Source organism: Falco punctatus, assembly GCF_963210335.1.
Source record: "Falco punctatus genome assembly, chromosome: Z".
NCBI lineage: Eukaryota > Metazoa > Chordata > Aves > Falconiformes > Falconidae > Falco > Falco punctatus.
The window spans coordinates 34,127,045-34,140,543 of NC_137586.1; the positions used below are offsets into that span (position 1 = coordinate 34,127,045).

The window sequence follows — 13,499 nt, forward strand, 5'->3', positions numbered from 1 at the left end:
GCCATTGGTGGCTGAGAACCTTGACATGGCCCAGCAATGTGCACTTGCAGCCCATAAAGTCAACTGCATCCTGGGCTGCATCCAAAGAAGCATGGCCCGCAGGTTGAGGGAGGTGGTTCTCCCCCTCTGCTCTCATGAGACCCCACTTGGACTAGTGCATTCAGCTCTGGAGTCCCCAGCATAAGAAGGACATGGGCCTGTTGGAGATGGTCCAGAGGAGGGCCCCAAAGATGATCAGCGGGCTGGAGCACCTCTCCTATGAAGACAGGCTGAAAGAGCTGGGGTCCTTTAGCCTGGAGAAGGCTCTGGGGAAACCTTATAATCAGCCTTCCAGTACTTAAAGGGGGCCTACAAGAAAGCTGGAGAGGGACTTTTTACAAAGACATGTAGTGATAGGACAAGGGTAATGGTTTTAAACTGAAAGAGGATAGATTTAGGTTAGATATTAGGATAGAAATTCCTTACTGTGAGAGTGGTGAGACACTGGAACAGGGTGTGTGGAGAACCTGTGGATGCCCCATCCCTAGAAGAGTTCAAGGTCATGTTGGGTGGAGCTTTTTGTAACCTAGTCTAGTAGAAGATGTCCCTGCCTGTGGCAAGGGGGTTGAAACTAGATGATCTTTAAGGTCCCTTCCAACCTAGTCTATGAAAAACAATACTTTCAAAGTGAATGGTCTGGCATTAATTCCAGGGGGAGGGGAGGCAAGAAGTGCCTATGAACCAAAAACCATAATCGTAGGATCCAATACAGCTACTGTATGCTGACAGCTTCTTCCTGATGATGTAGATGCATGTGCAAGGAAGTCTTTTATTTTTGACTAGTACGCATTTATCAAGGGTCACTGTCCAACAAGAAGTTTGGGAAAACCTGGCTTGTACTGTGAGCAGCCAGGCTTCATTTTTCCATCTTGGTTCAGACACATCAGGAGATACTCCTTCAAAAGTATCACATGAAAAAGTGGAAGCTGGGGGCTGGGGGGGCGGGGGGCGGGGGGGAGGAAAAAAAAAGGAAATAAGCTTTACAATATTTGTACTGTCAATATTGACATATCAGGACCTTGACATTTACCCCGAAAGTGACTTTAACAAGTGCTTACTGCTGTTATCAGCTATCTGTGCCATCAGTCTCTGCACGCTTATCAAAAAGCCCTGTTCTTTTGGAAATTCAAAAGTTTGGTTGTTTATTAATATATATTTTCATCGGTTTTAAAACTGTTTTGTCATTAAATTTGTTATTTTTTAAGATGTGAGATGTTGTCAATTGGTTCCAAAGTCTGTCTAGTTCATTTTGCATAAAAATCTAGATTTCTTTAGTTTACTGCAGTACAATGGAATTGTCTTATAGTTAAAATTGTAAAATCTATTCAAATATGTTTGTATCTGAAATTTTTCATTTCTTCCCAAAACTGAAATGTATGTAATTATTTTCTTTTTCAGAAAAATGCTTTTCAAAGAAACATCTTATAAAAATCAAACAAAAACCAATGATCAAAGTGGTTGTAGCCATGCTATCTCCTGCAAAATATACTGCTAGGCTTGCCATGAAACTGGTACCATAATCAAGACATTTAATATAATCTGTGTCTTAAAATAGGATACTTTTCCTGCAGGTATGAACATGTATTTGGTGAATGCTAAAGTATAAATCATTAAATTCACAACTTTAACCAATTTGTTTCATATGAACTCATATACCCTTCAACTACTTCAGTTATCTAACCATGCAACATTACACTGTGATGACATATATAAACAGGTAAACATTGCTCTTGAGGGATGCCCAAGCACAGCTCAACAGCGAACACAGTGCAGAGTCCCAGATTCCCTCCCTGGGTAGCTCAGAGCAGCTGTTGGGCTTAGGGCACAGTGGCACCCTTGCAATCATAGACACACAAGGGTGGAAGGTGAAGGTGTCGGACCAGCAATAGCTGGCTGCTCCCCATGGGAAGGGAACCAGGAGCTGAAGGTGAATGTTAGCCAGCCTGGGCACAGACAGGAACTGCTGAGCAGCTGCAACACGGCTCAGACAGGGTAGCAGGAACAGCTTCTGCTGAAAAGCCCTTCCCCTGGCTTCTGGCTTCTCGTCAGTGATAGAGATGACCTTCAGCTTGTGCTAATCAGCACCTTAATGAACATTGCTGAGGCTCTGAACTCATCACATCGAGACCCCCATAGGGAGTGTATGCACTTAGGGTGTTAGTGGAACATGGAATCCCACTCAGATTTTTCACAAACATTTCAGAGGTTCTGCCAGCTTTACTGGAGGAGCTGGTCTTCCATTTTTGCCCTCTAAAGTCCTTAGGAGAAGTTCTGTAACTTCAATTGAACTCTTTCCTTTGTTGGAGGGGAGAGGAGGAGGAATGGTTAAAATGACCTTGTTTCTTTAATTTTGAATGTGAAAGCCTCATTTAGTCAGAAAAAAAGAAAAAAGTGATTTCATATTTTCCAATATGTACATCACCAGTTATCTCAAGAAATACTGACATTTTCAAGTTGAGGTAAAGGTCTGGGAGTGCTGTATGATCCGTGAGCAAATTCTATCATACCTACCATCTCAGGTAATTCCTTTCCATGAAAAATGCAAGTTTACTTTATAAAATGATTGACAAAACTATCTTTTTTCCAGTACTCTTCTCCTTAAAACTTGCCTGCACTTTCAATAAACCTTATTTTATTTATGTGTAGCTATAAAGCAAAGCAAAAGTGAGTCATCTGTGTTAATAATAACAACAATCTCTCTATAAAACACTAGAACTGTATACCATATGCGTTGCATAGAAATATCATTTTATATAAAAATATGTGAAAGTATATTTCCCAGTTCAAATGAAAAGTTGACAGTGGCTTCTCATATTCATTTTAACATTTTTAGAATCTAATAAATTAAAAATCATTTTCCTTGAATTTTGGTATATAATATATACATTTTCATTCCAGAAAATTATATTTTCACATTTTCACATCTAGACACAGATGCGTATTAAGTGTCCTCTGGTAACTCACTTTTCAGAAAGAAAGATCCCATACAGCATTTGGATTCACATGTGAACCCAAATTTTCTGAACATTTGTGTTGTACTAACGTGTTTAAGAAGCAGAAGGTCAGTTCTGACTCATCTTCAAAGGCACCACTTCATATAAGCGATATTTAGCTCTGCTTTTTTCATAAAAGCAGCATTATTTTGTTCTACTGGGAAGGAAAAAAAAAATCAAAACAATTCAAAGTTGGCTCTAAACTGAGGAGCTTGTTTATTTTGTGAAAATATTGACTAATGATGGTACTTACAAGAAGAAAACAAAACAAACAACACTAAAAACTTACAAAAAGAAGCTCAGGCATTTAAGACTTAGCCAAGATCCACAGGTGATGCAAATCGTCAATCAGTTTACACCAGTTGAAGATGAAGCTGTTGATTTCTAAACCCTCGGAAGGTTTGGAAACCTTCAACCTAAGACTGTGATGGTGAGGATTACCACAGTTGTATCTTCATTTCAGATGCTCATTTGTCCACTGCTAAATTCACCCACTTGACCACTCCAATATTCCATTCACAAACACTAGTCGTGTGGTGTCATCACACCAGAGGTGCTACACAAATAACAGTAATAACGCTAAACTTCTTCCTATGCAACTTAGGTGAAGTCAGCAAAATCTAGTTTTTCTAGGAGTCCATGCGTCTTGAGATTGGGCAATAAAAATCTTAGTTAACTATACTAGCTCTCAAAGTACATAATAGTTTAAAGAATTTGTAAATCTTGGGCACTCGGTAAATATCTAAGGTAGCTCCCAAAGAACTGATGGTTGACTCTGTAGCTAAATATCGTGAGGTGAGACAGAACCAGCACATCAGCTTTCATTATCACTCAAGCGCAAACAGAACTGGCTACATTTTCGTAACATCCTCCAGTAGGTTAGACTATAGGCCACAGCTAAACCTCGCGTGGCTGCATACAGACCTGGTCTCAGCATCAAGAACTGTTTACACAAGGAAAACTATGCAAACTATATACAAATGCCTAGCATATTAACTAACTCTTTTTGCAGGACTTATAGTCCACACAGGCAATTAGTGAGCTAGAGGTTCACACACTGACATTTTCCGCATTATCTTGCTTATGTAGACAAGCTCTTTCTGAACAAAGACACAGAAACAGATGTTGTGCATTTGGATAATCTCCAAAGTCAAATCTTTCCAGGCACAGTAGGGGAGCAGGAGTCTTTAAGGGCAAGAATATAAAAATAAATACTATAAAAGGGATTGCATACCGCCAAACTGTTCAGCAAGATTTCCAGCAGGAGACCCAGGGGAACATCTAGGTGCAAAGAAGGGAAATGATCCTCAGCTGCACACCTCTAGTAGCTTGCTGAACAAAATTCATAGGTGATGGCTATGCAGAAGACTTACAAAAGGTGTGCATCATGTTCATCATTATAAGGGGAAGTTTTATGATGGCAGGCAACCACAGTCAGTATATCTGTTTGCTCTTCTTAACTGGGGTTTGGTCTAAGGAGCAGGATTTTTCCCTTCTAAGTTTATTATGAATTTGCTGTCTTTGCTGATGTTCATAGCTAAAACCTGTATGCTGCTTCTTTGATCTGAGAGTTCTTTTCAGATAAAATGTCAAGAATCTTTTTACTAGCTCTGATTTATGTTCTGATGCAATAATAGTGAATTTGGGTCACATGTTCCAACAGACATGTTCAAAGAGAAAAGGTTTGAGCTTGGAAAGAAGCAGGGTACAGAACAGGCTACTAAAGAAGAGAAAACAGGCTCAAATGGAGAATAAAATGAAAACCAGAAAAGGGAAGAGTTTTATTTAAGGATTATCAAATATTCCTATCCACAAATGGAGAATGAATGAAAGATATGGAGAAGTGCGCTAAAAGCCTTCATGCCACACTGAAGCAAGCTATAGCATGGTTGGTTATACAAGACCCAGATGGCAATGTTCACTGCTGTGGTTCACGGCAGGCTAGCAAGAATAAATGCACAATATAACCTATTACATTGGCCTGTCAGAATTGTGTGCACTCTCACATTTTGACTTGCATATAGAGAAGCAGGAGTAGATTATCCATTTTCTGCCCAATGTGAGTTACACTGTGGCTGAACCTTTTTCCAGAAAACTTGTTGATGTGCTTTGTTGGTGTCAGTTCAGATGTTTCTTGACAAAATATCTTCATCCCTTGAAAGCCACCCTTATTGATAGATAAGAAAGAGAGCAAAAGCTTGAATAAGGCCAGTTTTGCTCCATGGAGATTGTCCTTGCAAAGAATAGAGAAGCATTTTGTTAATTTCAGATATTTTTTTTCTGTTTCTTTATTTCATTACCTTTCATAGCACCTTCTCATAATTTAGCATTTCATTTCATACTTCAATATGATAATTGTCTTATTATTTGATTATCAAAAAAATAGTTAAACTTAAAGCTGTACATTTAAGATTGGAGTGTTTTATTTTCTAAAGAATGTATCTTTATCACTTACTTTGGCCTGATCTTGGAAATGCTATTTGAAGAATTATTTATTTTAATGTCTGTTGAATGTGAATTTCCCCAGTGTTCTTTGTCTGTTTTCAAGTGAGCCTTTCTTTGCAAGTAATTAAAAGAAAAAAGGAAAAAAAAAAAAGAAAAACAACCAAAAACGTTCACAGTTGTTCTGTTTTGAATTCAAGTATTTGTCTCTGACCTTTGCTAAAACTTGGAAAATCACAAGGAGATAAGCATGAAAGAAATCATGTGCTGTTCAAGTACTTAAAGTCCAGGGAAATGCACTGAAGTAGAAAGGGGATTAATAGAAGAAGGAGGGTGAGGCCAAGCCATACTGTGTTGGTAGGAGAAGGATTAGTAGGCAGACTGAACAAGGAGAGAAATTAGCAGCGCTTATTTCGGGTTAGACACAGCCATAGGACGTGCAGAGATAGAACAGGATCTCAGCAGAGGAGAGGTGCCAGAAAGAAAGAACAGGTACAATGCATGAAGCGTTGTAGCTTCACTTTCTGGTAGAGCTGCCGTTAGACAATAGCAAGGGAACACAGACAGGAACTGCTGAGTAGAGAACAAGATACACTAGTGAAGTGCAGAAAAGAAGGGCAAGAACGGGGAAGGGGAGGGAGGGTTGGGAAAAAGGGTTCAAAAAAACTCGTGCCTCAGACAGGTTTTAGCATTTTGTGGTAGTGAAATAAATCTGGCTGGCAGATGTACAATGCAAATGAACATTTGGGAAGTCAATGATCAAATATAGCTCCGGGGTGTTATTGTCTTTTGTGCAGATAATGAGAGAAGAACATTAGTGTCTGTAGTCAGAGTTTGTTTTTTCCAGTTAGAATATTGAAGTGCAGGGTTTGGAGGAATGTTCTGGGGTGGAAGGGGTAGCCTGGTGGTTTGTATCACTTTTTTTAATTACCCTTTCTCTTTCCCCCCTGCTCCCGTCATCCCCATCCCCACCCCACCCACCCTCCAGAGGGAGCTGGGTGTCCCGTTGCAGGAGAGAAGAAGTCAGCGTGTGTGGACAGCCAGCTCTTGGAAGGAGCTGGCTCTGCCGGATCCACCATCATGCAGTTCCCTGTGCTACTGCTGCTTTCCCTGCCACCGCTTCTTAGCATTCTTGGGCAAGCTGGAGCTCAGTTCCCTCGCCAGTGCGCTACCGTCGAATCCCTGAGGAGTGGCATGTGTTGCCCAGACTATTTCCCGGTGTTTGGGCCAGGCACCGACCGGTGTGGCGTGTCTACAGGGAGGGGTCGGTGCGTACAGGTGACTGTCGATTCACGGCCCCACGGCCCACAGTACATCCATGATGGGCGGGATGACCGTGAGCAATGGCCCATACGCTTCTTCAACCAAACCTGCCGCTGTAATGGTAACTTTTCTGGTTACAATTGTGGGTCATGTCGCCCTGGCTGGAGTGGACCTACCTGTAGCCAACGAATCAATATAGGTAAGAGCATCAGAAATATAACATGAAAATTGCCTCTTTGCAGTGCTTGCTTATAAATGTACTTAGCGTATTTCTTTTCTTTAAAATACAAAATGCCTTTTATATTTATTTAGCAAATGTATATCATCATAGAGGTTATTAAGGCAGCTATAGATAACTTGTTTAGTCTGCGTACGAAGCACCTGCATTTGCTGCCCAATAAAAGGCAGAAACAAAACCTGTAGTCATTGCAGGATTAGGACCAAGCCCATTAAGCAATAGAACATCCAGGCTGAAAAAACTGTATTCTTTGGAATTATTTAAGAGTAAACCAATGTATATAGACACGTATGTGTGTTTGTGAGTATGTCTGGGAATAATACATACCTAGATATCACATTTAATACCTTGTGACTACTTCAAGTGTGACAGAAGCTCTTTTAATTCAAAATCCCATAATTAATTTCTAAACTATGTACCCGGCCTTGTAATTTTTTACTTACCTAGTTGTTTTTGATGTCTTTAGAAGTCTTAATCCATGACAATGAGCTATTCAGATGAATCAGCACAGGGACTGATGGACCTTTCTGAGAGTTCTCCAGTTTCAGTTTAGTCCAGAATATCAGTAAAGAGATGTCTAATGTTCCTTTAAACAGATATGAAATCCTTATGGGACTGGAAAAATGTTGAACATTGTAGGTAAATTTAAAAAGACAAGCAAGCTTGGAGACTGATCCTTGTCAAGTCAAAACCATCTGAATGAAAAAGATTTCAGTCTTTACTAGTGAAGGTTTAAAGGTGGTTTTGAAATCCGGTAAAATCCATAATCCTCCCAAATTAGTGATGGGTTCTGTTGACATGTGAAAAAACAGGTGTCTAGCACAAATGTGCAGTGCCTCTTACAGAAACAGAAATCAGCACTGACATTATTTTTAACTGACAGGAAACACTCCATGAACATGAGTTTATTCCAGCAAGGGTTAACAAAGGATGAGTTACCAATTCAAAAGTTTAACAATACGATTCCTTAAAAACTACTTTTTGAGAGCTGTAGGAAAGACCTTAGGTTTTTATTCATCCTTTGAGCTCCAAGAAGCAAACTAGAAAGTAGGAAGTATAACTGATGAATTGGATCTGCTAAGCCAGATTGCACCCCCTGACGCTCTGGCCTGTTCTCATTAACAATGATATTCTGATAACAATGATTCTGATAATAAATAACATTTTCAATTTACACTCAATACTCTATGAATTGCCCCAATAAAAAATGGATGAATGCTTGAGGAAGAAGGGACTTACCTGGGATTAATAGGAGCAAAATAGATAAATCCTGTGATATCAGACTTGGGTGTCTATTACTTTGGTAACTTGCTGCTTCTATATCCTGACAGTCAGGAGGAATCTTTTGGATCTGAGCGCAGAAGAAAGGAGGCGTTTTGTGAATGCCTTACACGAAGCCAAGGTGACGATCCATCCTGACATTGTTATTGCCACACGAAGACGTGAGGAAATATTTGGACCAGATGGCAACACACCACAATTTGAAAATATCTCCATTTATAACTACTTTGTGTGGTCTCACTATTATTCTGTCAGGAAGACTTTCCTTGGTGCGGGGCAGCAGAGTTTTGGAGGAGTTGATTTCTCTCATGAGGGACCAGCTTTTGTCACATGGCATAGGTACCATCTACTGCAGCTTGAAAGAGACATGCAGGTAAATTTCACATTAATGCTGAGCCTTGTGTTCATGCTGTGTTTTGTACAGTTAAAGAGATTATCCCCATATTCCAACAAGCAAAATTATAGCAGCTCTTTCCACACATAGAAATAATTCTGCTTGAATTTCAGTAACTCATTATGTATACTGCAATCCATAAAGTACATTTTGACTTTAGAAATTTAGACTGTCATTGTTAAAGAGGTGCATTCCTTCGGAGCAATGGAAAACATAAAAGCTACATAAAAATCTCCTGTAAAAATAGATATAAATTCTTGATATATCCATAGAAGGCATTTTATTAGACCAACAAAAGTTATTGTCAGCGTTATTTTTAATATCAAGGCCACGATTCTTGATTAAGTTAGACTAATCAAAGCAGCAGAAATTCTAAAGTATTACAGAGATTGCTTGGGGATTCAGAATCACATTTTATTTGCATAATTAGTGTAACTGGTTAAAGAAATTGGTTTTTCATTATATTCCGTTCCACAAATCAGTGATTCTTTTGTTTCCCTTTCCTTGTGTGGACCTATCCATAAAAGAAATACATTCTTTTATGGACCATCATCCTTCTTAAAGAAGAGAGAATTAAGTTTTCAAGGTCAGGATTAAACTGTCTTTGAAAGCATTTCAAGTGTTTCTACTAGCGTCAGTGGCTCTGTATCAGGCTGAGGCACAACCTCCCTTCAAAAACACATTTGACATCAGTGGCATTTCATTATGTGGAAGCCCTGAGGAGTTATAGCTTTTGGTGATTTAGTACATATTCCTATTTATGTCAGTAAACGTAATCATTAGTTAAGCTAATTTGGCTGGCCAACACATCCTGTTATATAAATATTGAAAGTCAGGACACACTCCAGAACTTTTCCATCTGCTCAGTCATTCCACAGTTGGCTTAGTTACTTTGTGTGCTATAAACACTGCTTCTGTTGACAGGCCATTAAAAATATTTGGAAAAATGGGATATCAGTATTAAGTAATGTGTATTAGTATTCATGATATAGTTTCATGGAAGAAACACTGTCTTATTTAATGAGGGAGATCCATGACTCAATTCAATAGTCCAGTTTTCTGTTTTGATGAAAAAAGGCATCAGTGTTAAAAACTACCAAAAGCTTTTACATTGATTTCATGGATTTTCCATAGATTTCCTATCCTCCATAAGTCAGGACTCTAACTCTTACTAAGATGTGTTTAACTGTATTTTAACATCCTTCTAGCAGTACATATTATAGCTTTCTGGGTCACACATGTAGTAACACCATATTTATGTGGTTTAGAACATGCTGCAGGACCCCACATTTGGGCTGCCATACTGGAACTTTGCAACAGGACAAAACACCTGTGATATCTGCTCGGATGACTTGATGGGAGCTAGAAGCAATTTTGATGTTTCTCTTATCAGCCAGAACTCAATCTTCTCTCAGTGGCGAGTGTTGTGTGAAAATATAGAAGACTATGAAACATTGGGAACTATCTGTAACAGTAAGTATGACTGCTGACAGATATCTGGAAAGAAAATCCTTTTAATAATAAATACATAAAATACTTTACATTGGAATGGCTTTTCCAAGCCCAAAAGTCTTAAAGTGATATTTGAATACTCTTGTTCTGAGTTTCATCAGTGTTCTGAGGTAGTACATGTTTATCATCTCTCTTGCACTGAGGCACCAAGCAGCTCAAAATTTGATCAGGAGCCTGTAGTACAGGAAAAGCTCAATGTTTTGACTTCTTTCTTATGCAGTATCTATTCATCTCCTATACCATAAATAATTAAATCTAGCAGTTGCATTTCTTAACTGAAGCTAAAGTTTTCTTCTGACTACTCCACTTACCACCTTTACAGCATTCTGCTCCTAAAACATCTAACAAATCCCCATGTTAACTATGTGGAACATGTTTTGAATGTGAAGAATATTGAATCCAAGCACATCTACCTCAGCTACAAGAGCTAAAAAATACCAGCAAGATTCTTGTATGGTCATCACCTTCAAGCCACAACTCAGCATCTTCAAGGAAATAGGGGAGGAAACAGGGAAAACCCACAATACTGGGTTAGTCACCAACATAATCAACTATAGTCTTTTCCCCAGCTACTCTATCAGGATATCCTCAAAACCTTTGTCCTAGTTATCACCAAGAAACCACATTTAAAAGCTATAGAAAATTTTCCCAGAGCACTTACAGAACCACAAATTTCAGTAACAGTTTTCTAGATGTTTTTTTTAAATCCTGGTGCAAAGGATCTGACACACAGGACCCCATGAAGATTCATGTCTTTGTCTGACATAAGGAACTGACCCATTCGCTCAGTTTAAGTGTCATTTGTGAGGGTTTGAGGTTTTCCCCCATGGCTGTCATTAGAAAGATGCAGACTCTTGCCTACTGTTTTGCAGCATTATTGTTTTCTCTCTTCTCTCCACTCCTAGGCACTGAGGGTGGTCCCATCCGAAGAAATCCTGCTGGAAACGTTGCACGGCCTATGGTACAGCATCTCCCAGAGCCTGAGGATGTTGCTCAGTGTTTGGAAGTTGGTGTATTCGACACTCCTCCTTTCTATTCCAATTCAACAGACAGTTTCCGTAACACAGTAGAAGGTAACTATGGCAAATAAAAGGTAATCAGACAACTCCAAATAAGTCAAGGAAGCCAGCTTGCCACTTTTCGTATTGGAAGTACAACTTTGGAGACAGTCTATTGGACACTAAGAACACATTGTTCTTAGCATAAAGTATTAGTTTAGTATTAAGTGGAAACAAGCTCTGGGTAAATTACTTTATAGCTTATGTCAATTCTTTCAATGTTTAAAAGCCTCAAAAGTCTGTCACTAAGTAAAAACTAGCTGAGATCAGTTCCTTGCAAGTAATAGGTTGCCATTGCTGAAAAGAGACAGCCTTTGCCTGCTTATTGATTCATCTGCATCCTTAAATGAGGCAAACAAGTGATGATCACTTACTTTTGTATATGAATTAAAACCAACAAAAGCAAGTAATACAAATTGTTGCAAGCCTTGGTAGTGTTTAATGAAATGGTACTGAAGTAGTAACTGATGTTTGGATACAGGATGTACTGCTACATGTTAGTTCTTCTCTCTGAGCCATATGACTTGCTTTTTAACCTCTACACATATAAAATAAAATTTTCTGTCACTGGTATCTGAACACACATACACTAGCACAGAAATCAGCCTAAAGATTTGATTCATGCTGTTCAGCCATTATCCTGACAACTGCTTCTGTGCTTTATAATCCAGAGTTTTTAACAGGAAGGACTAGGATTCCTGAGAAAAGATTACCAAGTCACAGTTCATATCCTTGCCAGACCTCCCATAGATCCTCTGGCTCTTTTGGAGAGGGGTAACACCTATGATGGGAAGGATCTGCTCCATTTTCTTTCTCTTGGAGAACAAAACAGGAATCTACACCAACCTTTTAAATATATATGAAAGTTTTAGATACTTACCACATTTGACAAATGGGCTATCAATATCTAGGTACCTGAACAAGGCTTTAGCCACTGAACTGCACAGACCTTTCTCTGCAAGGTTTGGCCAAAGCTTGAAAACAAGAGAGGTTTTCATGATGCTTCAGATCCTGACATTGACATGAGAGTTATGAGGTGTTCCGCACTAACAGAGTTGCATAGGGTATCTTCACTCAAAAAACAGCACATGAAACTTCCTGAGGTGTGTTCGCCGTAAGCTTGGAAATGTTGTATTGAAACATAAAAGTTGGCTCATTAAGATAGATGGCAACATATACACACTTAAGTCAGCCGTAGGAAACACATGCAATCATTTCAGTTATGCTGAAACATGTAGGTCGCAAATATATACCTTTATTTCCATGCTATGATGTGTTTATTTTGGCCATTTTTTGCATTAGATCTCAGCCACCCCATATTCTACATTCTCAGCATTCTTTTGTAAAGACAATTTTAATCTCAAAATTATGCATGCTAACAACATTTCTCAAATGACAGTAGATAGAGAATTAGCTACTTCATTATGTTAAGCAAGGCAACGCAACGTGACAGCCTTTCAGAGAAAAAAGTATCCAGCTGGGACTGCGGCTTCCAAACAAAATCTTCACTGGGATATTTTGTGTTCTTCTTTGTTTGCATATTCAGGGTACAGTGATCCTTCAGGGAAATACGACCCAGCAGTTCGAAGTCTTCACAACTTGGCTCATCTATTTTTGAATGGGACTGGAGGGCAAACTCATTTATCACCAAATGATCCCATTTTTGTCCTCCTGCACACATTTACTGATGCTGTTTTTGATGAGTGGCTGAGAAGGTATTCTGCAGGTAACATGTTCATGGACAGAGGCAGGATGGGTGGCTGTCAGTCTTTGTAGTCACAGGAACTCAGCTGCTTGTTGTGGGACAGCAAGATGCCCCTAAGCTTAGAAGAAAGGACTAGAATTTTAACAGTATCGTTAACAAAGGTAGTATAATAACAGGCAAGCTCCCTTCATCACCTCATTGACATCCATTTTCACATCACTGTTTGTGAAGGGACTTGGCCAGAGATACCAGGCACAATTCGAGAAAAGGAAATGTGGAAATACATTGTCTCCATAAAGCAAAAACAGTGTAACCACAGAAGGTCTAAATATTTCACGGAAGTTCTGTTGTTGTGCAGAGTAAATACCTATGTTTCTTCTTGTCAAAGATCAGATGCCATGCACACCTTCTTGATTCATTTTGACCACCTTTTTTACTACCAGCATTCCATAACCATTTCCATATCCTTTCAAAGGATGGTCACTGTTGCTGCCCTTGCTTCTTTAACTCCAAAAAGAAGAAAGAAAGAGAATATGGGAGTAATTGAAGGAGAGGGAGGAAGAAAGTACAGAAG

At 39.2% G+C, this 13,499-nt stretch overlaps 1 protein-coding gene across 1 annotated transcript in view; it reads left to right on the forward strand.

The window, feature by feature from the left end:
* Window positions 1-996: 996 nt before the first annotated feature.
* TYRP1 (tyrosinase related protein 1) overlaps window positions 997-13,499 on the forward strand; it is a 63,780-nt gene continuing 51,277 nt past the window's right edge. Inside the window, exons 1-6 of the mRNA XM_080371879.1 lie at window positions 997-5,966; window positions 6,463-6,936; window positions 8,307-8,629; window positions 9,919-10,123; window positions 11,068-11,235; window positions 12,767-12,946. Coding sequence (XP_080228005.1) covers window positions 6,555-6,936; window positions 8,307-8,629; window positions 9,919-10,123; window positions 11,068-11,235; window positions 12,767-12,946 — 1,258 coding nt within the window. The 5' untranslated portion in view covers window positions 997-5,966; window positions 6,463-6,554. The remainder of the gene's footprint in view (window positions 5,967-6,462; window positions 6,937-8,306; window positions 8,630-9,918; window positions 10,124-11,067; window positions 11,236-12,766; window positions 12,947-13,499) is intronic.